Source organism: Zonotrichia leucophrys, chromosome 1, assembly GCF_028769735.1.
Source record: "Zonotrichia leucophrys gambelii isolate GWCS_2022_RI chromosome 1, RI_Zleu_2.0, whole genome shotgun sequence".
Lineage (NCBI taxonomy): Eukaryota > Metazoa > Chordata > Aves > Passeriformes > Passerellidae > Zonotrichia > Zonotrichia leucophrys.
In genome coordinates this window covers 16,829,627-16,857,252 of record NC_088169.1, presented here as the reverse complement: position 1 = coordinate 16,857,252, position 27,626 = coordinate 16,829,627, and the positions used below count along the sequence as shown (strand labels likewise).

General features: G+C 39.6%; 1 protein-coding gene across 6 annotated transcripts in view; it reads right to left on the bottom strand.

Annotated features, from left to right (window-relative positions):
- Nucleotides 1-8,316: 8,316 nt before the first annotated feature.
- The window catches only part of SCML2 (Scm polycomb group protein like 2), a 73,434-nt gene continuing 54,124 nt past the window's right edge, over nucleotides 8,317-27,626 (bottom strand). For 5 of the 6 annotated variants that reach the window (XM_064707816.1, XM_064707849.1, XM_064707806.1 and 2 more), the window contains 7 exons: nucleotides 26,871-27,006; nucleotides 24,848-25,051; nucleotides 20,263-20,445; nucleotides 19,132-19,245; nucleotides 12,977-13,258; nucleotides 12,116-12,279; nucleotides 8,317-10,650 (listed from right to left, as the gene is read on the bottom strand). In XM_064707816.1, the coding sequence (XP_064563886.1) occupies nucleotides 10,525-10,650; nucleotides 12,116-12,279; nucleotides 12,977-13,258; nucleotides 19,132-19,245; nucleotides 20,263-20,445; nucleotides 24,848-25,051; nucleotides 26,871-27,006 (1,209 nt within the window). In that variant the 3' untranslated portion in view covers nucleotides 8,317-10,524. The remainder of the gene's footprint in view (nucleotides 10,651-12,115; nucleotides 12,280-12,976; nucleotides 13,259-19,131; nucleotides 19,246-20,262; nucleotides 20,446-24,847; nucleotides 25,052-26,870; nucleotides 27,007-27,626) is intronic. The other variant, XM_064707841.1, reaches the window with a different exon arrangement.

Here is a 27,626-nt window from a genome sequence, read left to right as displayed (position 1 = left end):
CATACAAGCACTGTCGAAACACCCAATGCCTGGGGACAACAAATTGAGTTTAAAGCCAACTGGTGCTGGTTGTAACAGTAGACCAGACCAGCAGCCATGTGGCTGCATCTTGCCCCTTGGAGGCAACTGCAACCCTTTTCCTTTTGAAGCAGGGCTGAGGAAAACCAGAGCAGGCTCCAATTATCCCAGCATCCCTCTCTGCCACCCCAGGAGAGCCTCCCTGACTTTACAGGGCCAGGATGGGCAGGCTCCCTGGCACTGCTGGTTGCCACCAACATCCCTAGAGCCTGTGACACAGGCTGGAGCCACTCCTCTAGAAATGGATAAGCAGAGCAAAAGGGGCTCACCCACTCCACTGCCTGGTTTTTCCACTGCTCAAACTGCAGGGGGAATATTCTCAATAGCATCTTCCCAGGAAGGCTTAGGACAGCTGGCACCCCTTACCCTGCTGCCATTTCATGCAACCCCAGGCTTCAAGGCTGTGCCATGGGAAGAGGAGCCCCACACTGGCACCTCTCCTGCTGCTGAACTCTGTTGGGCAAATGATGCTCAGTAGGGACCACTTGCCTCCCACCACCCTCGTGTGGGAAGCTCAAGTCCTACATCCCATCAGCACGGGGGAGAAGTGGCCATAGAACAAAGTACTTAATTACACCAAGATTGAGCACTTTCACCTCCTCGCCTCTAGCAGCAATTACAGATTTTGTATATTGGGCCATTAATTTTCTACAGGGCTACATTTTAACTGCTGCTGAAACTTCTGTACGAGGAGAAAGACATGGAGCTGCACTCATGATATATGGAGCTTCCATTTCTGGTGGCTGTTAATGGAGACATTAATACCTCTACAGAAGTTGAAGGGAAAGTCATTAAGCTGTAATGGTAGGAGGAAGACATTTTACAGTGATGAGTGTATGCAAGAGGTAAAAAAGGGAGAGAGGAGCTGTGCCCTCAGGGGCACCCCTTGTTGGCTTCAGTTTCCGTGTGACTTGGACTTGGGGTGTGGGGGTTATTAGGGAGTGAGTGAGAGGGTAGAAGGTTGCAGGGTCATGTTACCTTTCCCTCTGCTCTCTTCCCCGTCAGGCAGGGGCTTTGCAGGAATCCAGAAAGGCAGGCAGAAGGGCTGCACATCTCAGATGAAGGCCGTGGGACAGGGCGGCCTTGGGGGCAGGAGTGCTCAGATCCACCAGCTTTCCTACACAGGGACAGCCTTTCCCCAGTGCTGCCTGAAACACAGCTTCAGGACCAGGGGTGCATACCTAAGGCTTCCACACATGGAGTTAGCTGTTAGCAAAATAAATTAATCCAAAAGAAGAATGAGCAGCTTCTCAGACAGGGAGCTTACCTGGAATGGGCAGTTTCTAGGCTGGGAGGACACCAAACAGTCAGGTAAGGCACAGACAACTGTAAGTGCAAGGAAAAGGTGGAAAGAGGGAGAGGAAAGCAGGCAATGGAAGCTGAGAGAAGATCCAAGCCTGTTAGTGCTGCACCTTTATTGAAGTTAGCAAGCAGCCAGAGAGAGAATGGGAGGGAGAAGCCAAACGATGGCCTTTGGCTGTGAGCTGCTGACAGAGAGAGAAAAGAGGGTGTGAGCTTCAAAGACACAGCTCAGGCCACTGGGTGAGAGCAGGGAGAAAGGCAGGCACTGAGCCCAGAAAGGGCAATGCTGTGTTGGGCTGAAGGCAGCCAAAAAGTGACGGCTGGGGGAGACCATGTATCAAACCACACATGCAGAACACACAAGGCAGTGCAACCTCCTGCTCCTCCTGCCCTGACAGCAGGGGACAAGGGGCAGCAAAACCATCCCAGCAGAAATGTGAGGAAAAGCAGAAGAGCAAAGGTAGCTGGTTTTGTCTTTCCCATGCCTGAGGGAACGTGTGTGACCTAAATTTTGCTACCACCCACATTCCTATCTGCTATAAAACTGATATGCCACGATGTCTCACGATCACTGCTCACTTTTTAAACCACTTCTCCCCATTTTCTGCTCAGGCCTCCCAGAGCACTGGGATGATTACACAACCTTGTGCATCTCTGCAGAGGTTTGACCCATAGGGGCTCAAGAATCAGCTTCACATGCACATGAAAGGTTTCAGGGGAAACTGAGCATGGAAGGGAATGAATCAGAGAAGTCTGTGCCCCTTCACTTGCACAGAGGCAACTTGGGACTGTGATCCGACAACAGTAAGTGACTTGTTAACAGTTCTCATGAAGAATATTAGACAATGAAAACAGCATAAAACAACATTGCATAATATCCTGGTGCCAGATGTTTTAGTTTGTTTTTGTGCTCAAGTTTATAAAAACATGTTGAAGGGCTCAGTCAAGGACCTTGTTTTCCTCTGGGGTCTGTTCCTGCCTTCCCAAAGGCAGACAGCCTGACACAGTGACATTAATAATGTTAATTTGTGGAATTTGCTTTTTTCACTCACCTTTCACTTTTTTTTCCCCAATGCTTCCTCCTCCTCCTATTTAAAGTTGTATTTCTCTTAGACTATACTACATATCCCTAATGCTGAAGTTTTCAATTCAGAGTACTCTGGGGCAGTCTGACACACACAAGCAAATCCCCTAATTTTAGTGTGGAAAGCCTATTTTCCACAGTCGTTAAAATCATGGTATTGCAATCCTGTTAGGAAAATCTGTTTTGTTGTTGAACCATCTGAAACATTTTTTCATGTTTGAGTAAAAATATTACTAATCACTAAAATATTTAGTACTGCTTTGTGCCCATATACCCCAAGCTCTCTTAGAATGATACCATAACATCTCAGTACTGAAATTATTAGGATTGTTCCAAGCTAAGATATGAAAATTAAAAGAGCAAACAGCGGGGTACAATCTAATCAAGTATCTGGAAGGAAGGGCTATTTCTACTTTTTTCCAAGTGGAACATCATTTTTTCACTGTTTGGAAGTATGTTTCCAGTGAAACGCTGGTAACAGACATTGCATCCCTGCATCACCCCGTGTCCCCCCCTTGCTCCTGGGATTACTAATGTTCCTTAGGCCACAGCTGTTTCAAAACTGTCACATTTTTTGCATTGCTTCAATGTCATCCTTCCCACCACATCCTCATCAACAGAGTTCCCATCTTTCTTTGCTTAGGAACAAAGTTAGGCAATTATTTGTCCCAGACTGGCATCTCACAGACCAAGGACAGGCCACTGGACACGAAACAAGGAGGTGCTTCTTTGTGGAGCCTTTGTACCCAAAGAAAACCCCTAGAAGTGCCACCAATAAGCATGGGAAAGCTATTGATTTTTGAGGTTTCTGATACACAAGTAATTTCTTGCTTATGAAGGAAAAAAACCCCAAACCCAACCTTACCTGCATTCAAAGTTATAAAGGTAACAAGTAGATTTTTGATTTTTTTTTTAAACAAATGTTTCAAAATAAGTATTTTGAAAGTTGGCCCACAGAGCACAATCCAGTGTAAGAGAGCATGTACCTGCCCTTCAGAGACCCTCCACAGCTCAGCCATGATGGCACAAAGCCACCACACTCAATCTTACAGCCCAGTGATGCATATGCCACACTCACCTAGAATCACCTATATTTGTGTACATGGGAATCAGAGTGGGGTTTAAAGACACCCACAGAATATTTAAGTGCTTGCTGTCTGCTTTTTGCCACAGCATTCTGTGCAACAACAAAGATCTAAGAAAGCAAAAATATTCTCTGTGGATAGAATTTTGGTTAGATATTCTGAACAACTGGACTTTAAAGCCAGACCTCTTGTGTGGTAGAACATGGCACCTGGCCAACATGCTTGGTTACTGTAATGTGCACCTGAACATTTGCTTCTCAATGCCAATGTCTTCCAATGAAGGACTTGAGTAAGAGGGTTGTTCCAGCTTACTAGCAATGAAGAGAACTTTAGGTGGGGAATTAGGTCATGTGCTAAAGTTGAAAGGAGTATTGAGTCTCCCATGATAGAAACTGGCTAATAAAACAAGTAGAGTCAAGAAGTCTCTTAAAGCAGATGTTGGTATTTGGTCAGATCACTCATACCCTCAAATCCCATGGACTAAATTCAGAAAGAGTCTGGACAACTGTGATGTCAAGAAATGAACTTATATTAAGTCAAACCCAAGCCTATGTTCCCAGGTTTTGGCCCCTCAACTGTTCTGGCTTTAAAAGAAGTCATACCAATAGTGAATTGTTAGCAGCATCTAAGAAACAATTTAAGGACAGAGAGTGCATGTCCCAAAAACTGGGTTGGGAATGACAAGGATTCATCCCTTGTTTTCAGGTAAAAGTATGTCAAGATAAGACTTCACATCCCTGACATGGTTCAAAATGTTTATTCCTAACTTTCCCCTTAAAAATCCCACCATAACATGAACGGTCAAAGACACAAGTCATCTGTGAATCTGAAACAGTTTATCTTGATATATCCACCTGGTTTTCTCCTTCCTAATTTTCCATTACTTCATTCTTCATGTATTTTCCTTCCTATGTTTATTGCAAGCAAACCCTATCACTCATCCCAGCCTTGCATTTCTGTTTTCTTTCAAAACATTTCAACTTTCCCCAACCTGTTGATTTCCTGTAGCCAAACACCACCCAGGCAATTACAATTAATACATTACAGTGAATGCAAAGATGTATGAAAGTAATATGCTCCCTTTTGCTGAGCTGCCCTCTTGAAAACAAATGAACAGCTGATAGCAGTCAGGTAAAAAAAAAAAAAAAACAAAAAACAAACTAAAAAAAACACAAGACAAACAATAAAACCCCACAAACAAAAAAAACCCACACCAAACTAAAACCAACCAGCCAACAAAACCTGCCCACTGTCCCATTACCCACTGAACCTAATAAATAATTATGTTCCAATATAACAATTATTGGCAATTATGTTCCACCTCACCCCTAAAGTACAAGCATAAACCAAGGTTAGACTAAATCTGAGCATTTATTTATTAATTTCTCCCTCCCCACAATTTTGCTCATATAAGCACAGGGACTTAAAAAAGAAAAGCACTTTGTAGATCACACCTTGAGTAACACTGTGCAGGTGGGAGGCATCTGTTCATAACAGAGTAAGTTCCATGCCCATCCCCAGGCAAGGGCTGAAATCAGTAGCAATCACTGGTACATCAGAGATAAAGCAAGCAAAAGCTGCAGACTCCTTCCCTTACTTTTCATGACATGCAGGGTTAAAAAGCACATGGGAAGATCCTTCCCTCAAAAGGGTCTTTAATAAGAGGAAATATATTCTGCAGCACTAGTATGGAGAGATGGAAGTTGTGGAAGAGTTCAGACCTGTTTGAAAACCTCACTCTTGGAAATCTAGACAGCATTAGCCCAATTGCTTGGGGAAACAGAGTGCCTCCATAACTACTAAAAAGAATTAAATATAAGAAAGGGGAAAAAATCAGCAAAATCATGACCTCTTGCATTTGAACACCAGACTTTCTAAGGTGTACCACCATTCATTACATGTTTTTCCCCACTGCCTTCCCAATTGCCTCAGCATCCGCCTGGAAGGGTAGATGAGTCTGTCTGTCCAGATCTGGACCTCAGAGCTGGGACAGCCAACACAGGGTAATGGCAATTGTCATGGTACTTTTGTGGCATATTCATTTTCTTCCAGCTGTCACAACTAGAAAGGAACCATTGGCAGAGAGGGTTTCTGCCAGCTTCAAGCTGTACATCTGTTCACACTTGTCTGTTCAGACAACATGGGATGCAATCTCCCCTTCCCCTTGTGCTGGCATCTGCTTGCTTGTGCTGTTTGTCCTCAAAGGCCTTGGATTTCGGAAGCTGGAAATTGAATCTCTGTGGATGAAAATGCCTTTGTGTATTTTAAAAAGAAAAGAAGTAGAGATGTGCAGCCTTTGCTATCAGCACTAAACAATTCCCCTGCAGTTAATGAAAGCTGAAATAAAACTAGCAGTGGTCCATAAAGCTATGAGGAGAAACAGCTTGTGCAGGACTCCTCAGCATGTACAGCAGGACTGGGAGATTCTGGAGCTGATAGAAGCTAATTCTGATTAAAATGGGACAAATTACAGCTTATCAAAATTATCTGCTACGACAGGGATGGATGATTATGTAAGTGAGGAATTTAAAAGCCTGCTGGATCACTGTAATGGCATATTTTAAGTACTCACAGGACTCCTGTCATCTACCACAGCCACAATAATGAGGATTTATTTAGAACAAACCATCAGAGAACAAAGCAGCAAAATACTTCACCATTAAATAATCCCCAGCCTTATCTCTGCAGTTTTCACACTAAAAATATATATAAAATGTTATGTATACAGTTGCAGACTCACAACACTGAGTTTACAACAGACTCTTCAGATTTTAACAAGTCTCAAAATGGCTCTGCATGACCTTTGAAACAACAGGAACACTGACAGTTGGGGAACACAATCCCAGGATTATGGGCTAGTTAGGAAGCTTTACAGAGAGAAAGATTATAATCAAGGCTTGAAAAAAAGCAGCAATCATTTCACCACTAAAATGGACATGAAATCAGCTTCTGCCTCCCTGCATCACTCTTAGGCAGTTCCAAATGAGCACTTTTTACTCACTCCCACGGTTTTACATGCAATAACGATAGAGAGGAATAGATGACCTTTGAAATTGATCTTAAGGAGGTCTCTCTTTTTTTCTTTTTTCCTCTTCAAGCCAAGCCAGTGTAACTCTACACAGTCTCAACTTGGCAGAAAGAGCAACAAAAAGATGAGGACACTCATTACTTAGAAGAGGTTCACACCTCTTCATTCATTTTACTCTATTATGTAACTAGCTGGTCAATCAAAGAAAAAAAAATACTGCTATCATTCCCTTTTAAAATGTGTTTCTCTACATGATCCTGCATTAAAATAGACAACATTCTATAACTAACAAAAGAAGACTGTGGAAAACTTGGAGCCTGCTGCTGAATGAGGAGGGGGACCTCATTACACAGAACATGGCTGAATTACTGAATACCAGCTTTGCCTCAGTGTACCCATATTTCAATTCTCTGAATTTCGGCTTAAATTAAAGGACAGACAAGCACAAAGAAACTTTTATCTGATCAGGTCAAAGTTCAAGATTTTAGTCATCCCCACCCAGGGCTCATTTTTCCTCTACAAAAATAGTGGAGATACTCAAATTTCAAATTTTTGTATCATGTTCAGGGCTTACATAATCACATCCACAGACTCACATAAAACTGTCAGAGCTACAGAGATGGTAAACACCACTTTTTGCAAATCATATCCCTGACTGCAGAGGAAGAGCTTCTACCAGTATAATGAGTAATGAGATGAACTTCTTTGTGCCTGTGTCTACCACCTGAAATAAAAAATGGTGTGTCTTTATCCAAAGCAACAAAAAAGGGGAAGACACTCCATCCTTCAAGCCAACACTGGTAACACGATATTGCTGTCTTTCACTGTCATTCCTACATATGTGTGAAAAAGTCCTACAATATGTATGCTGCCACACCCTACCCTCCAGCCTTCTTCAATTCCACTGTTCCATAGGTGTTCTGCAAAAATAATTTTTAGAGCTGCTAGTCCACCCAGGCAGCAGTATTTTAATTTCCAATAGTCCCATGATGCACTGAGGAGTTATGGCACTGTCTTCCAAGATGACCAAAAGTTACAGAAGCAGATAAACAGATGAATCCATGTTGGTAGAAAAGCAATTGGAGAAACAAAGAGACTAAATCACATTGTCTTGTATATCAAATAAACACCAAAAAGATACTAAGTATGCTCTGAAAGAGATCAGATGCAAAATGCCTCTGGACTACTGGTACTGCCAACTTGCAATTTTCATCAACTGCCAGTGACAGTTGTGAGGTTACCATTAACCCAATCCAAGTTCCTTCTCAGGCACTGGCTGATTGCTGATAACAGTCACTGGAACAAGAGACTTCTGTATCACAGAAATAAGAAAGCTTAAAGTCTACACAGTTCAAACTTACTGCCATTAACTGCTTTGACTTAAAATACTTCATATCTTTATCTGAACACAGCACAAACATTTTTTATCAGCCTCTTTCCCTCAGTGGTTATATGAGAATTCTATAAGCTTTAAGTTGGATAATGAGATATACAAAACAATACAGTTGAATAACTAGATAAGTTCTTACTTTGAAAGCACAGAACAACCCAAATTCAAACATTAATTGCTTCAGATGAACAAGGTTGGAATGATCTTACCCTTTTCATTAAAACCACCTCATATCAGATGTTTCCATGAACTGTCAAGAACAGCCAAATGCCAGATCAGACAGCCACCCTTGCCTACGCAGAGAGCACTCACCCATCCACACAGCATCAACCAGAACAGACAGTTACAACAAGGAACAAACTATTTTATTTTTCTTGCTAGATAAGAACATCCCACTGAAAATAAAGAATAAAAAATATATTCTGTTGTAAGACTCTGAATGCTCGAAACTCACGCAACAGCACACGGAGAAATTCTGGTACAGCAACATCACAGTTATCTTTGTGCACATGGGCACACAGAAAGCCTTGAACAAATATTTATACCCACAATAGTGCCATGTACAAAAGACCAAACAGAAAATTCAAACATCTTTGTTTTTCTTATGCCAAGGGCAATGTAAAAAATGAATATTGTTTTCAGTCAATTACGTCCACTTAAATTGAATGGGATCTTTTTATGCTGAAGTACCCAAATTCAGCATAATAAGGCATAGAAGAAGTAGTATACAATTATATATATGTATAAACAATATACTGAACACGTGGGGAATGATGTTTTCATTAATACATAATTCTTGGTGTAACCATATGAAAGTGAAGCCAGAATTTTTCTAACACCAAGAGAAAATACTCTGTTTCTTCAATCAGTGCTCTGACTTTTTTTAGTATAAAGAGCATGCCTGTATTGTATCATCTAAGCATACATGCACCACAAAAGATATGCAAAACAAATAGGTACAGATAAACTTTAGTGTCAAATGTCTAATGATGTAATAACAAAAACAATTCTCAGGGCCCAAATGACTTTCTGAATTGAAATTGCATTGCAGTCACTTAAAATAACAAAATACTTGGAATTGTGAGTCACAAAATTCACTGTTTTCTAGCAGTACCTTGCTGAAATCTGATGAGTATCAGTCTATGGGTAAAGAAAGTCATTTTCAAAAAAGGAATTTGTAAAAAATACATTTATACTATATGTTTTCATATAAAAAGGCATTAGGAAATATAATAAATCCTACCACTTTAGGACTACACCTTCCCTAACAAACAGTTTTATCACTTGACTATTACATACAGTACATTCAATTTCCTAAACAGAAAGTATATTTTCTTGTCCCTGATGTATTTTACAACTGGCAGTGACAACAAACTGTTTTATTATCACCACTCATTCTTGCAGCTTATACAAACAGCACCAATTTTACCCAAAAAAAAGGTTTATCAGTTACATAGTAGCACTTCCTCATAGGAAATATAAACCCAAAACATTGGAACCAAATGTGTCTTTCCAAATATATATCAGAATATATGGCTCAGAGTTAAGGGATGAATAACCAGGAGTATTGCATAGTACAGGGATCTTGCCTGTATGAATAAAAATACCTTTTGATTGTTTGTCACCTTCTGACTCCAAGAACAAATTAAACAGGTGCTAATGAAAGTAATACACAACTAAATTTACTGGTAAAAAAACCCAAAGAAATTGTACAGTTCTCTCTGGCACAGTGCAAAGTACACATTAAAAACTGAAAAAATACGTACAGTGTGTATGTATATTTTTATATAGTACGTATTTCCCTGACACATACACATGTACATATAAAAAGCATGAACACATCCATGCCAAACTTAGCAAAAAGATGGAATGTTTAATATGTGGATGCATTGTTCCAGTGAAATCAGTCTGTCTCAGAAATGGCTGTTTATACAGCCAATATGACCTTCCATGAAACAGAAATATTTACTGCCTGCCTAAACTGACAATATATGATACATTTGTCCTCATAACTTCCCAAAGGACTGATAATCACACTTTATAAAAGCTTATACTTGTATTAAGCCCTCTCCTCCATTACCCTTCCTCTCTTCTGAAAGACCAGAATATTCACTACAGAGATGAAATCTTCTATTTTAAGATTTTCTTCCAATATAAAAGTTTACAGCCATCCCCGTAAAAAATATTAACACCTGATGCTGGTTTAATTTATTATTTCCCTTTGGGATTCAGCTGTTTTGGTTCTGGATATGAACACATTGGCTGAAGCCTGTAACTCAGAACACTTACAGGATTCGGAGAGTGCTGTTACCAGACCTGCCCACACCCAGTACGATCAACTGTCCTTCCATGCCAACTTTCTGTGAAAGAGTTTGCAAAAATACTAGAATGTAATACAAATCCCTCCCCCCACTTTATCCTGAATGTCTCTTTTACAATTTGAGGCCACTTTCAAAAAATAAAGGTTTGTATCAGCAAAAGCGTTTCAAGTGAAGGCGATGGCTGTGAACCTGAGAGCTTGGTGCGACCCCAACTCATGTTTGTGGCACTCCCCTGGCTAGAACTTCCCTTGTTTAAGTCGTTCAATGTGGTAGCACAACTTCAGGGCAGGCCCCAGCTTCAGTCCCATATATTTCATTATCATATCACTCCTCAGTAAGAGTAGTGCTTTCCCATCAATTTCCTGCAGAAGGAAGAGAATAAACACAACAGACAACTACTTCAACAAGCTGCACAGTAAAACAGGAAAGTACATTACAGTTGTTTATACTGTAGTACAAATATATCTACTGTATATAAAAGAGCAAGTTTGAATTTACAGAGGACCACTGAAATTTAATTAGTTTTAGTATTTTTTAATGTGTGATTAAGTATTTGAGATGTTAAAGAAAGAAAATAATAGTAAATAAAACTGACCAAACAGCCCTCAGAATCAGGGCTTCCCACCAGGAAAAATGTGAATGGGTCAAGGGAAAAAATAAAAAGAAGCTGCAAAGGAAGGTCTGTGCAGTTAGAGATTAAATGATCCAAGCACTGAGGCCTTGCACTGAACCTTGAAAACAGCTGTGGGAGGATTTTGGCATGCGTGTGCAAATGGTCACATGGAGGAAAGGGCCAGAGACCATCTAAATATGGGAAATTAGACAGATCTATTTCCATGTTGAACCAAAGAGATTGTCAGGATCAAGACCAAGGACAACCTAGTCAGATTTCAACTGTCTGACTGAGAATTGCTGCTGAAATATGACAGTCCTAAGCTCTTAGTATCATTACATACCACAGACAGGCAATTAGTTCCATAAAGCACCATAAAGAGAAACACTCTGTCCTGCTTTTTTAAACATAAACCTGACAAAACAAGTGACATTTACCATTGTTATACAACTAAGAATAAAATATAAGACAGGAATCTACATCAGAAGTTATTTTGATTTTTCATTTCAATCCAGCTTACTCAGAGATTAAACTGTTAGGAGGAGCTGGAGCAGAACATAGGTGAAATACTACTAAAGACAAAGCAAATCTATTTTTGGAGGGCCATATACGCAATAAAATAAGAAAGCAGCTCTTTACTGAGCAGCCTACCACAGAAAGGCGCAGCAAGAAGAAATAGGGGAGATCAAACCTACCACAAACTGATAACAGTTTCTGTCTCTAAAGATAACATCTAGTCAGACCTATGAAACCCTCCACATTGTTTTCTCAAACAGATTAATGAAGTATTTCAGTTCTCTGGATGTTAGCATCAATGATTAAGTGCCTAGCTAACAATGGGTAACATCACCTCTGCTCTAGAAGATTCAGTGTCTAAAACAGGGGGACTGAATGCCCTGCACCATACATGAGAATGCCATCGTCTCTAGAAGCACCAGGGATGTTGGCTTTTAGAACTTGGGCACTTCCAGGTTGGCATTATTCCACATACACTGGAAAGAGGTGGCTATTTATGTTAGTCTAGCAAGACTGAAAGACAGAAAAAAATATACTGCAGGAGGGGTTTCGTTTCAGGTAGAAAAGTAATTTTCCACCTCTCTCCAATATATCAGGAGAGTCTACTCCACCTGCAAACAGACTGATAGACATGAAAGTTGTACTTTAAGAGATTAACATGATACAATCTACTAGAACAGAATGGACAAGCATCATACATGTCTCCTGAAGAGTTCTGCATGTGGAGCCAGTGCCCGTGGATCAGCTTCTTTCACAAAACGCACTACTTCCTCTATTGACCAAGTGGAAGGATCCTTATTCAATATTCTTGAAGGTTCCCTTTTTAGTGAATTCAAATCTGGTCCAGTTGTGGAACTTGCAGCTTTTAATACAAAAATATTGTGAAAGGAAGAAGTATCACTAGTTTGTACAGGGATAACACATTTCATTTCACATAAGACACTTTAATATTACCTTATGGCATTTATTATGCACTGTTTGCAATATATTAAAATGAAAAGATGCTTTATTTCCCTTCTAATAATATTGAACTGTTCCTTTTGTCTTTAAATGACTCCTATAACTGCAAATATTTACAGCAGCACAAATGAGCACTGTGACATACCTAGAGGGCTTTATTTTACTTGTACTTGGCTCCTGGGTCCCAAGATACTATTAACTGGGAATGAGGCAAAGGCAAGTGAAGCTGTGCAGACAGAGGGAGAGACAGCAGGAAACTCTATCCCTGTATTTCAGCAACATGGCAATATTTGATAAGATGCTTAGGAAGTGAGCTGCATGTAGCTATCCCTGTCTGCTCTGGCTTGCTGCAGGGTCCATCACAGCAGCAAGAAGAAGCTGCAGCAGCCAAGACCTTGCCTGGCTTGCAGCACTACACTATTAATACTAAAAGGCTTAAGTTCTGTATTTGCAGTTACGTTAGCAAGCCTGACATGCTTGGCAACAGCACATTTCACTCCATATGCAAGCTCTCCAATGGCAAAGACCTTCTTTATTCATAACTTTGCCTGTTAATTGAAGCAGTGATATGCTCTGGAAGGTTCTGTGTAGCAGCATACCTTCAATCCGCCTGTGTATCCGATTCCTGCTGACTTCATAGTAACCACTGCTCCCGGCCGAGCTCAGGGACAGCCTGCGCAGGACCGGGGCTGAATTTGAGGTAGCAGTTGCTGGCTGATGGGAGTTTCTGTAAAATGCAGCATTTCCTGAAGGCCGGTACTCCGTGGAATTCCGACAGGCTGGGTTTGATGGATTTACAGAATTAAGTGCAGAATCCATAGAATCCTCAGAAAATCGGTGCTCTTTGGAAGTGCTGTTTTCCTCTATAGGCAATGTTTCTGCTACACAAAAAGCAAGCACCAATATGTTGAAAGTGATGGACATTACACCTTTGTTACTTAAGGCCTAGCTATGTTCTCTTGAAGCTACTGACCAATTGTAATCCTGTTAACAAATCTCTTGTGAGACAATCACTGAGACTGAATGTTTGCCCCTTTTCCTCAACTAATCATTGGGCTCCTATTGTATTTTCAAACATTATTTTTGTAGCAAAAGATTTAATATGTCAGGTTTGAGACATTCTTCCACTAATCATTTCAGTTGTACTTACTGAAAGCTATGAGCAGGGAAATGACAGAGGAATTTTTTTTAAAATAAAATTGTCTGCTGTAAATACTGATACATAAATAATTTTAGTAAAGAATTTTCATTGCTTTTTAAACATATCATTAAAAAGCCAACCATTAATATTATGTAGCATTTCTTATGCAAGACATTATTAATGCAAAAAACTCCCTCATGTTAACTAACTATTGTTTAGTAAGTTCTAAACAGCAGAGGGAGTTACCAACTTCATAAAGAAAACAAATGGACAATTAATATCTATGCACCCCACAGGTTCAGACAGAGGTGCCATTATTGAAAAAGGAAGAGGTTACAGACAAAGCCACAGAAGGCTGGGAGTGCCTGGTATGGCACACTAATGTAACACGTTTTGACCATCCTGCCTTATCTACACACAGTTCTTTGCATAGGGCAGGGTTTCAAGGTCTCTAACTGCAGACTCTGGAAAGCTAAAGATTCAGGTAAATTACTGAACCCAGAACCCACAGAGCAAGTAAAATAAAAATAGTGAAGTCTCGGGGCAGGGGGGGTGGGGGGAGTATAACAATATTCTAGTTCTTATGTCTTTTCAGTGAATAAAACAAAAACAACATCCACTCAGAAGACTTGTGAACTTTTTAAAGTCTGTCAATACTGATTCTCAGCCACTTGAATGGAGTTCAGCATGTCCCCTTTCCCTGGGCCATGAGACAGGAGCCAGGTTTGCTTGATTACTGAAAATTCCACTCCCATTCAGCCCAATTCAGGTCTGTTTGAGAGAAGCATGCTGTGTGAGGGAAAAATCCCCAAATCAACAGCAACACCACTCCATTCTCTAGCAATCATAGATACTCCCCTCTGTTTGCATCAGACCAGTATCTAGCACAAGAAAGAACTTGGAAGCACGATGTACAAATCTGTATGAAACAAATGCTGCTTTGGCAGGAGAGTTAAGAGCTGGAAAAATATAGCTAACAGGTTCACAGAAGTGTAAGCCCCACACTACCATCTTGAAAATAACTCTACTGAAGTTATAAAACATATGCTAGTGAGGCAGCATATTCTTTGGAATAAGAACTGGTATGTTCTGCAAAAGAAGCTCCTGAAATAAGCCTTTTTACTACTCTTCTTATATGAAAACTTTCAAGAATTTATTGAGCAAATATTAAAATCAAAGGAAGAGCATTTTTCTAAAGAACCCAGTGACCTTCTCAAGCATGCTTTCAACTTGCTTGAGGTTCTCTTCTGAACCTCTTGCTTGAGGTTTTTCTCTCAGGTTCTCTTTCTGAATCCTGTTTCAAGTGTAGTACAGTGAAGAACTATTATGTGTATTTTGACTTTCATACTCCATAACCCTGAAAGGGAGTTAAAGGCTCTCAGAGGGCCAGCTCCCTGCTTAGTGAATTCAGTAAGGCAAGACCACAGAATCACAGAATGGAACCACAGAATCCTTTTGGCTGGAAAAAGCCACGATGACCATTGTTAACCCAGGACCACTGTGTTCACCACTAAGCCACTTGTCTTTTAAATACTCCCAGGGATGGTGACTCAACCCTGGGCAGCCTGTTCCAATGCTTGTCAAGACTTTAGTGAAGAAACTTTTCCTAACACCCAATTTGAACTTCTTCGTGTGCAACTTGAGGCCTCTTGTCCTATCGCTTGGGAGAAGTGTTAGCTGGGAGAAGATTTGAATTCCTGCCTCCCAGTAACCTCCTTGCACACAACTGTAGAGCACAGTAAGGTGAGTGAACGGAGGTGAGCACTTCCATCAGCTCCCTCAATACTCCTGGGCAGATTCTATATGGTCCTAGAGACTTGTGCACAAGTGGTGACCATTTTCCCTTGGATTCTGGGGGCTTCAGTCTGCTTCCCATCCCTACCTTCCAGCTCAGGATGCATGGAGAACAACAGATCTTAGTACTGAAGCCAGAGGAAAACAAGGCATAAAGTACTTCAAACAGCCTTCCTAAAATTTCATCACTTTTTTCCCCACTCCCCACATCCAATAAAGGCTTGAGATTCTCCTTAGCCCTCCCTAACTGCTGAGAAAAATGAGACAAAAATTTTCCTGTCTTTTATGGCAGTAGTCACATTAAGTTCTATTTGGGCTTTAACCTTTCTAATTTTTGCCCCAAATAACCTAATATCATCTTTGTAGTCCTTTTGGTTTTCATGCCGCTTCTTCCAAAGTCCTTTTTTTCCCTGAGTTCCAGCCAAACTTTTCTGTTCAGCCAGGACAGTCTTCTTCTGTGCAAGCTTATCCTTCAGCATGGGAGGACAGCCTGCTCCTGCATCTTCCTGTCCAGCCTTCCTGGACACCTTATCTGCAAGGTGATGTGACATCTTTTACTAAATTTGACAGTTATGGAATAAAAAAGCTTTTATGGATACAAGTCCTTCTCTTTCATACAAGTAACTTTCAAAATAACCGCTGCAAAACTTTCTAGTTTGTCAGACCCAAATCACAAAAGCAAAGAAGAAGCTACTGAGGTATTTAAAGAAAACAAACAAGAAAACAAAAGACTTCATATTTCTCAGAAGTACTTACAGTAACTTACCAAGATTAAAAACAAAAGGTATAATTCCATAGAATTTCAGAGAGACTTTAAGAGATGGAGTCAATGATGAACACCATAAAATTAAAAGGTTGCCAACCAAGGGAAAATTAGAGCTGGTAGACAATGAAACCACATCTCAGTTCACAGCCAAAAGGCAGAGGTGATACCTTAAACTGTTACAGCAAAGCTGTAGAAAGGAGCATAAGGTTTAATTGACTGAATCTGTGCATTCAGATTTCAGAAATCTTGAAAGGTAAGATGGAACAATGGAAGCAACATTCCCCAGCAGAGAGTTTCAACTGGAGTATTAAAGCATGTACCAGCCAATTCCATGTAACACAATAAAAAAAAACATTTTTTAAGTTTTGATGGTAAACTAGCAGGAATCCAAATATAGGTTGGTTTTTTGGGTTTCTTAATAATTGGTTTAGATTATCTTTGTCAAGATTTCTGTAGAAAAAAAATATTTTAAAATTACTGTATTGCAAAAGAACTTAATTGTATTCATTCCAGGTATATCCCAGATTTCTCTCTGATGTCATATATCCTGAAGGAAATACCAGGTTTGGGAAAGATCAATTCTGCTTTTTTCCTCCAAGATATCAGCATTTGAATTTACCTTACTGTGAATTCTAAACTCATATATACAAGGTGGAAAAGGTGGCATATTTCCCTCACTTTTTAGGTGAAGTTTTCTGTTCAGTAGCTGTAGTATCCAATCCACTTTCCAATCCAGCCAGCTTCTCTACAAACAAAGTGCAGCCAAACTGGCATCTAGGAAATGGAGCATTGCAATCCATGGAGTGACTCAGTTCGCCTACCTCGGCATTTTGAGCAGCTGTGAATAAATCCCAGGGCTATGGAAGGAGATGGGAGGTTCCACTGCAGCATGCCTGACCTCTGGGCAGAATAATGAAAGGCCAGTAAGAGGCCTTCAGTTTCAAATGTGGGAAGACAGCAGACTGTTTAGGCACTGAAGCCCTAGCAGGAACTGGATGTTTTGTTTTCTTGAGGCTCTTCTGGGAATTAGAAGCCAGTTGTTCTGTCTCACACATAACAAAATGATGTAATTGGACACAGTAGTAGGAACACACTGTTTTCAGGGGAAGGGAGTCTGAGTTATTCCCCACTCCCTCCTTCTTTATCTTTCGTAACTTTAAAAAGAAACTGTTAGTGAGCAAGAAAGGCAGCAAAACCTGCAAAGCACATCCCTGAGCAGATCAGAAGGAAAACGAGCTGTTTGAAAGACTTTCCCACAATTACTCCATTTTGCCTTCAAATGATATTTCAAAACAACTATTTTAAGACAACTGTGTCTCAATGGAACCAGAACTTTTTAGGGGCAGATCTTTCTTGTTAACCAACCCATGACTGACCGCTACAAAATTGCCTCCAGATTTTCAGCAGAGGACATTGTCCTAATGGGAAACACACAATGCTAGAGAACACTTTGCCTGTTAAAATACACAGAGTACAAATTCAAACCTCTGAAACTATGGAAAAACACTTGCTTTAATTACTTTTTATTCAAGTAACTGCATTTTAAAATGAACTAGTGATCTTAAAAAATATTTTAAAGGGTACCCTGACTCCATCTGTAGAAGATCTGCTAGCAAACAAGGAATAAAAAGCAGAATGTGTACTCATGTTTACTTGAGTAAGATTTCTCACAAGATACTGCAGCTCTGCTTAAGCATTTGTTTTGCTCCAAATGAAACAACTTCATTTGAGCATTATTAAGTGCTCCACACTTATGTTAATACCAAAAATATAACTCAGATATATAATGTATCTCTGGAATTAAACCAGAACGTCTTTTGTGAAGACACGGAAGTCAATAATCAATGCAGAACTGTGTATAATAACAGCTACAGGAAATATCAAGATGTGAATATGTTATATATATACAAAATAATAAGACATGTAATTTTAAATAAGTTATCATTTGGAACATTTTAATTTTACATCCTTTTCTGCTTTAACTGTAGTCTTATGGCTTTTTAATATGCACAAAAGAGATATCCTGCCTCTGCTCATGCCAATAGATACAAAATCATTTCAAGGTCACAAACAAAAAGAAAGAAAAAAAGGAGGAAAAAATTACTAATCCCCATTATACTTCAAAAAAGCCCTTGGAAATGATGTGCAAGTATCTTACTGCAAGGAAAGTATGTATCAGATGGGATAAGTCAGTATCATCAACTTACCATGTCTTAACCAGTTAAATAGCAAATACTCAACCATTTCACTGTGTCTCTCTCACTGATATTTAAACCTAGATGCTTTACTTCACATCTGAGGCAGACTAGGACTAGACATGTGCTCAGTTGCTGCAGCTGAGCTGCAGCACAGGAAGAAGTGTTATTTCATCTGTGAACTACACCAGCCTAAGAGTGAGCTGTCATAGGGGGGCCACACTGCCCCCCTGGCCATGGCTGCCTTCCACTCAATCCTTCCTGTGCTCATCCAAGTCCACAGAGAGTCACTCCAGAGAAGTAAAACAAGATTTCACCAGAATGTTTTCTGTCCTTTTGGTCACTGCTTCAGCTCACTACCCAGCCAGGGAAAAAGAGCAGGGGGTGGGCTAGGACTCTGCGCAGGGACAAGGAGGCAAGGAAAGCAGGAGCAGCACAGCTTCCACTGGCAGCTAACTAGACATAAACTCAGCTGAATTGTATCATCTAGCTGCACCCTTACTCACTTAATGAACCCAGCCTGGAGTTAAGAGCTGCTTCCAATTTATCTCCTAACCCATTTCAAGGCAATTGGTTTTCTGCTCAGTAGCCCTACATGGAGCAGGAGGCTTCATCTGTCACCCGTTTGCCTGAGCCCCTTCACAGAAAAGGCTGTGGGTTGAGGAGAAGCACTGCTGGAACTTGCAGTAGATCTTCTTTAAGTGCAAAGTGCCAGTGATCAATAATTAACATACTTCCACCCAGACCTGTCAAAGGCTAGAGACAAACCAGATACATATGTTGTACTCAGTCCTTTTTGACTGGAAATACTGAACCCATAAATAATCCTCATATATAATTCTGACATAATGTAATTACCTTCAGATGGATGAGCATCATTTCTGGGAAGCTTAGGGGAAAGAGGAGCAGTATATGGTGGAGAGTCCTGAGGGTATCGCTTAGCACTCCTGTTCTCAGGTATTTCTTCTTTGGCTGTGAAGAGGAAAAGTCACTACTTGTTACTCTAGCATAAAGCTGCTCATGGGCTAAGTCCAGAGACAGAAGCTGACAGACATCAGCCATTCACCAGGTTAGAGTTCCATTTCTTGTGTCACATAGACTCAGTCACTTCAATACAAAATTTCAAAGCTGAATAACCTTGACCCTGTCTACCTTCCTGATCAGTTAAAACTAAGAACTTTCATAGAATAGATAGAATTATAAACATAATTTCTGCATTGGAAAGAGGAAAAAAATTCTACAGTAGTACCCAGAACACAGACTCAGCTATCAAAGAGCTCTGAGGAAGATTCGTTCCCAATATAAATCTTGTGAAATTGTCTTGAGAACAAAGCTATCTCAGCTGTGACTCCTGGCTTCACCTGGGACTTGTAATACCAGGTCCTACAAACGACCTGTTGGGAGATCTTGGGCAAGTAACTGCATCTCCCATTTACTCTGCATTCCTGGTGCAGCAAAGGTATTGGATTCACACAAAATTTTCACGAGCACACAATTTCACAAGTTTTTCTACTAGATCACTGGACTGTACATAGTAGTAGAATGTAAAAATCTTTCAGCCACTCCTAAGTAAGGTAAAAAGAGAAAGAAAAGACTTTGTACTTGTGTTGAACTCCCTTTCAGGGGAAGTGCCTTCTTCCAGACAGCAAGCATCTTTTGGTAAATTCAGTTTATGAGCTGAACATAAATTTAACAAATGAAATGTGAAGTTTTGAGCTTGTCTTTTTAGCAGTATCACACTGGTAAAGTACATATGTTTTCTGGCTTGCCTACAAGGAGAACTTTGCTGAACAAAATTATTTCTGCACATGTGGTATGACCTATTCATTACTGTGAAAGCACTTCCACACTGGAACTAATTCACTAAGAACTGAAGTGTATAAATTTTAAACAATTCATGTCACAGAAAGACTAAAAAGTTGCATTTCCTAAAGTCCCCACATTTCTCAGAAATATCAGCACTTGAAAATAACAAGTGATTAACAGTACCTGGCTTATTCCTATCATACTCCATAGGACTGTGGGCACATCCCATGTAAGGGCTGAAGGGCTGGCTGCTGAAGAGATTATCACACTGCAGACTGTGGCACAGCTTCTCCAAGAAGCGCAGGACAAACGATGCACTGTTTACAGAAGGAAGATTGATGGCATGCTTTTCCCCATCAAAGGAAGCTGTGAATAAGAAGATTATGTCAAACACCCCCCAAGCATCATGAAGTATAGTAAAACACCATCATTAACTTAAAGGAAAAGACATCCAGACTTGATTTAAACCATGCAAGACATGAGAGGAGTAAACAAACATTCTGATAGTTTAAAAAATTTCTATCCAAAGGACTGAGCTCACCTTCCATGGGATCCACGTCAATTTAAATTTGCTCTGTGGGAACTTATTTTAAAATAATTTTGGATTCACACCTGTATAATAAAACTTACAACTACTCCCTCACCACTGAAACTTTATGTGTAATTTCCATCACCTTTAAAGCAGCAAGCTCTCCACCACCTATTTACAGGAGATAGCACAAGGAAGACCCTTTACAATACTTACTAAAAAAAAGACCCCACAATACTAAAAAAAAAAAAATCAACAAAAAGCCCAAACAGTTAGTAAAAAAAAAAAACCAAAACCAAAAGCCAAAAAATCCCCTAAAGAAATGAAACAAACAATTTTATTATTTTTTTCCTCAGTTTCCAACTGAATGGAGAATACTTGTGGTAAGGTGCTGGCATCCATTACCATTGAAATTCTGACTCAGAAATTGTTTTGCCATTTGCTATTTTATCCCTAGAGAAATCTATCCTGCTGTCAACACTACAGTGGTCAAGCACCCATTTATTTCAACAGGAGTTAGGTGGCAGAGATACCACAGCAGCCACAAATGGATCTGCTGTCTTTTAAACTGAGTGATTACAAAGAGCCTGGACATGTGCCTGTATCTTTTCCTTGTTGATCTCTTTCCTTGTCCTCAAACAGTGTGGCAGCTGAGGATATGTTTCTTTCTTGTGAAAATTAGTAAGGTTTGGAAAAGAATCAATACTCCAGATACATGGATAAATAATTGCCATTACATCAGCTGAAACTTTAGTTACTTGAGATTAGGAAGACTTTAGAACAAAGCAGGAACAAACTTGCAACTTAAGCTTAGGGCTGAAAAGAAGTGGCAATAAACACCAGCTTTATGCATCAATTTGTCTTTTTGGTTTTCAGCCTGTCATGCAGCTTTCTGTTGTTAACATAAGTTTCCAAATGATAAGCAGAGCTTTAAAGGATCACATTTTGTTGGTGGCAGATGCTTAAAAAAAACCCAAAAAAACAAAAAAGCCTGAAAGCCTTTACTCCTTAACTCGCAGATCTGAATTCAGGAATATTTCCATATTGTGTTACAAAAGAGACAGATAATATACACAAAATCAAGGAAAATGCCTAAGTCTAGCATATTTTAGGCTTCTTTAGGAAATCTGAATGTCAATTACTTACACTGTTGATGTAAGGAAGCTTCTGATTAGTTAATGTGAGTTAACCAGTCAGCACCAACAACAACGTGCTGCCTCTCCCACCTGCTTTCATGGCAGACTGACGTGCAAGTGCTTGAAGTTTAAGAGTCAGTACTACAAGACTGAAGTGTTTCCATGGCCTATTAGGTTTTTTCCAGGCACCAATGTCCAAATGAAATGCTAATGGTTAACAGTCCCTCATGTAGCTCAGACACAAGGTCCTCTACATCCTGTTTGGGGAAGGAGTCTCCAAAGGCAAATTTTTGTTTGGAATCTAACCAGGTCTGGAGAGCAAATGGGCTGTGAGTCCTACCATAGCTTGACCTCCTGACAAATTAACTGCAAGGTAGTAGTCAGCTACAGTAGAAATTTAAAATGTTCTATAATAGCCTCATGGATCTGCCTATACAGCCTTTGGGGAAATAACTTATTCTATCTATACCCCTTAATTTCTCATTTTGAAAAAAAACATTGAAAAGAACAATGTTACTCAGGAGTTGTCAAGAGGATAAAGCTAGAAACAGCTGAGGAGTTGTGACTGCCCCAGCAAAATATTTAATGAGAAAAATCCACAAATAACATTCAGTGCAACACAGCTCCCCCAGACTCTGAACACCTGAGGGCACCCATACAAACTTCAACCAAGGGTGTGGGATCCAGATCCACAGGCTCAAATGTCTACTCTGTTTGGAATTAACATAAGCATCTTACTTCCCAGATAAATGCTAGGGGGAAAAATAAAAAGGAGCATCTCTGAGGTGCAATAACCTCAATATTAACGATTTATAAACAGGGACTGGAGCCTGCATGTGCAACCCCAGCCCTCAGGATGAAGTGTGGTACTCATTTCTTCACTTTCCATTCTTTAAGTATGTTTCACATACCAGGTTCAAGCTGGGAAAAAGACTGAGAACAAAACAATCAGAGAAATGTGTTTTTCTGATAATGATGACATTCATCCTAGAGTCCGATTTTAATTTGCTGCTTGAGAAAATTTATCTGAGCCTCAATCTTTTTCATCCCACCAAACACCATAGTCTCTGTGCTACAGAGAGAAAAAAGGGGCTGACACCAACACCATTAGTGGGCTTGCTAATCAAGCCTTTCATTTCCTTTCTGTTTTATTTGCCTGAATTGAAAGCTTATGCATTAAGCAAAAATAAAATAGTTTGTGCTTTTGTTTGAGAAAGAAAAGATGGAAAAATCCTAAATTTAATGTTATTCAAAACAATTATTTTCCTTGGTAGCTGAACCAAAAGAACCCACTAATTATTCCATGTATTCTAGCAAGATTATTTTATCCATGGTCTCATCAGCACACAGTTTCTTCCTATGGAAGGTATAATACTTTCTATAAAAGCATCAATTCACAAAAGACTTATATTCCTTTGCTTATTCTCTGCCACAACATTTTTTTTCTTGGCAGTTTAAAAAAAACCCCAATCAAATTCTGAACAAGCCACTCTCCAAACCCACTTTAAAACAAAAAGGCTACAACTGTATTTCCTTAGTTTATTATACTGCTGCTTCCCTCTTCTTCCTTACTATTCATGTGCACAGCTAGATGTAATGTGCTACATTAATCCAAGTCATATTTTATGCTTCACAAAACTTATCACACACAATTTTTTGATAAAATGACAAAGAGTGTTTGCTCAGCCACTTCTCAGCTACCTGTTTGACAAGTCAAGGAGAAGCAAGAGCTCAAGAACATTAGAAACCCACTGGGAGCTTGTGGCTTTACTATCAGCCAGACCAGGACTCCAGAGCAGTCCACATCACCAGGTTCCTCAAATCCACAATATAGGCCTTGGGGTGAAGCCAGGTGCACAACAGTAAATCCTTTCTGTACAGAAGTTTTGAATGCAAACAAGCCACAGCTACATAAGGAATCTGAAATTTCTCTCTCCTGTTTGAAATTACTATTTTCAGTTACTCAGTCACAGCCCAGAGATGCCACTGGCCTGGGATTTGGCCTTTGTTGATAAACAATCACCAAGAGAATACTGGCAATGAACATCTCAGGGCATTTTACTCCAGAAAACTGACTTGTCTGAAACAGGTACAACAAGGTATTAATAATATAAGAAATGTTCATATATATTGAAAAAATAAAGCAGTACCAGTTTCAAAACCACATATATATGACACCATTAAACCTCTACTACACAGCAGAGAAGCAGCATCCATTTTGTGCCCAAACTCAGGGGGATCCTGAACAAGGCTCACTGTAGTTCTGCCACACACAGGTTGGGGTGCTGCTCTTTAAATCCAGTTAGACAGCAACATCTTTATGAGTACTTAACTGATTCTCTATTCCACTAATCATCTTTCACATCTGGTTTAATGTAAAGAGATTAAAGTAATGCCAGATCTTTTACCATCACTGATGGATTTATGAATTGATGTGCTAACTGTTATACACAGAATATTTCCTAGTCTAGAAGGCAAAAATGTCAAGCAGCAGCTATTCAGATTGAGACACAGAGATAATTTACCTACAAACCTGCCATCAATATGTAATAGAAATAAACCTATTCCATAACAGGTGACATAGGTGGATGAAGAGTGACCTGAGATACTGCTGCAGTTCTGGGGAATGGGGCAAGGGAAGCAGCAGCAACTTTAACATGTGGAATCACTTGCCTGGAAGCTAAACAGATTAGTTTGAGACTTGTCACCCACTTGGTTTAAGATCACCAATGTCGTGCATGGATAAGATTATGCGAATGACTTGAACTAATAAAGCTGCTTATCTCACTTGTAGTGAGTTTACTTGATAAATGTTTGGCTACAGCTGCTAAATGAGGTAGCCAAGCTCTGCTTAAGTGTAAGAAACTAAATGTATTGTGCATTTGTAATTTAAACACTACTATTGCTATATTTTAATTTAAATTTAAAGAATTATTCAAATCACTCTGAACTCAGAGTAAGATGAATCATACATCATCAATGTTCACACCTGTGTTTACACAACTACAAAAGTGATATAAATTCATAGCAACTGCTTCAGTTCTTCTGCCCCACCTCAAGTTCAACAAGTAAAGAAACAAAGAAACAGAGCATCTTCACATACCAGTTATCATTTCCCCTCCGTGATGGCCAGATTTCAGAAATCCAAAGACTGTTTTGGCTTGATAGGCACAATCCACACAAGCCTGTACAGCCTGCTGAAGGACCACATTTACAGGACCTGGTCCAAAATGGTCTGGAAGCTGCTGAACCTTCTTCTTATCCAGGTGAGGCCCAGAATTTCCATGTTTGTTCACATACACACACACTGAAAAGGTACAAGCCATAGTTACTGCCAAGGAACCAAGACACGGTTTCAAGTTAGAACTGCAAATTGTCATTTTAGTTTTAATCCTGCAGAAAAGTTATACTGGCCAACTCAATTTTTCAGAGCATGCAGAAAGTGCTCTTCTACCAAGGTTCTCCTGACTGAATTCTAAACTCACTTTTTTCCTGCTTTCTGAAGCCCTCTCCTACCTCACTAATGTAACAAAGCTGGCATGATGTGTGCTTGTGTTTTGACTAATCTCTGCTCATACACTAGTTCCAGTAAAATACAAATTACTGGCACGTACTCCAAACTACCAAGTCACAATTCTACAAAGCAGGCCTTACCAAGTTACTGCCTAATTTGTTTCCTATTTGAGAAGCTGCACCAAAGAGAACCCTGTGTTATATACCTGCCACTGATGCTGATTCTGCAGCACCCACTGGCACTAACATACACATCACACAGAGTGGCTACCAAAGGCCTGTAGCTTCAGAAGCCTTGAACCACTCACAGGATTTCCACACTGCAATGTAGCTTGTCTGCTAAATAAACACTTCTTTACAAACACTAAGGTCATTTAAAGTGTAGCACAAACAATCATATAGTACTTTTGTAACTACTTTTTAAAGAGACAATGTGAAACTGACTTCCAAAACAATTGCCAAGGCAGAAGAACATGGGAAACATGTAAATGATAATTTTTTTTTCTTGTTCATCCTAGCTGCCACATGACCATGAATGCACCCAAGACATTATTACAACTTAATGAAAATATGTGCCTCTGTGGTGATTGAGCAATCTAAACATTCTATCACACAAAGAAGTGACATATTTTCTGAACTTTAATTTGATTTTAGATAAAAACTCTAAGCATAAATAAAGTATTTCTACAAGAGTTTTAATGATGTAATGTCTTCGTGCATATCTGTTTACTCTCTGATATCTACAAACTGAAGGAAATCTATTTGTACAAATAATCAAAGCTACAAACCAAGAGTAATAGTATGGCATTTTCTGTCTGGGCTCAGCAACAACTGCCTTGCAAAAGGTTTATTTTCCTAGGAAAAAGGTACTTGTTTTCCACTCATCCCTGACTGAAACTGGGCATGAGAAGAGCCTGACAACTTCTATTGTAAAAACAGATTTTGAATGTAAGAAAGCACCACAAGCAAAATGATGGCAATTTATGGAGTTTTTATAAAATTCTGAGATTTTGGCTGACAATATATGAATTGTTTCACTATAGGGTTACCAGTTCCTCAATGGGTTAGTTCATCTACTGGCTTATTTCTTTTCTGCCAATCCTTTTCAAGACACATTTCATTACATTTAGAGGCTAAAAAAACATCAAACATGAGGAAAGAGGAATGTATTTCTTCTGATTGCCATTACTGGGTTTTAACAGAGTTGGTTCCTTTCACGTAAGGTTATATAAAGATAAAATCTCCATTTTGTAACATTACAGTACAGCTTGCATGGGATCAGAATATCATATGGGCTTTTAGCTACATCTATTCCCATTTCATACATTAAGGAGTAGGACAGACATCAAAGAACTGTACAGTTTCCTTCTTCACACAGGAACAAACTGCCAGGTCTAGCAGATCTATCAAAGTCCCTGTGCCCCAGCACTGATTGCTATAATGTGGGCATCAAAATACCAGTTCTGAAAAGTAACTCTGGCTTCTACAAATATCTTTCAAAAACAAGGCAGCTGGATAATGATTTACAGTAATAAGTTAGTTTGCGGCACATTCTTCATGAAAATGAAACTGCTTGACATGGAAGCCATTTCACACACTTCTTTGTTTTTTACCTGTGGATATAACTGCTGCAGTTGCACCAGACAAACTGATTCCATCTTTAAGTGTCTGTGCAGTTCCATTTTCCCCCTCAGGAGATGACTGAGGAGAAAGAGATGTAGGAGTCAGTTGTTCAGGCAAGGTTTTTTTCTGTTAAGAGAAAAAAAAAAAAAAAACCCAGAGTCAAAATATTTAATGTTTTTTAAGGAGTCTGCACAACCTTCCTGCTATCAGTTACCATCTTAATGAATGTGTGTGATTCCTTATTAGAAAAGTACCACACACAGCAGAGAAGGGAAAGTTCAGGAAAGGAAGACCAGAAACTGTCAGTTTGCAGTTACAGCTACTTTAGTAAGGCAGTGGAAGACAAATGACTTAGAAAAGAACCCACCTTTGCCTAAAAAGTGGGAAAAGAAAGAATTTATATACTACTTCATGACTCTTCTAAAAACCTTAGGAAGAGATATTTCGGGGTATTTTCCTGTCCATGCCCTTCCAGCTGGGTTTATCACAGCTCAGGTAAGTTAGCTGGGCTGTGTATGTACTGCCATTAAAAACCTAACTCACATCTAGGCATCAGCATTACAATGCACCTGTATTTTTCCTCAGCTTGTTTCAAAGGGGTTGAAATTCTCAAGTAACCACTTCCAGGAATTTTCAGGTGCTTCATGCAAGATATCAAACCAGCCTGCAGTTACAATCCAGTCATGCTGGCTGCCAACACCCTTTCCTTTCCCAAACCAAACTTCTTTGCAGCTTATCATACAACA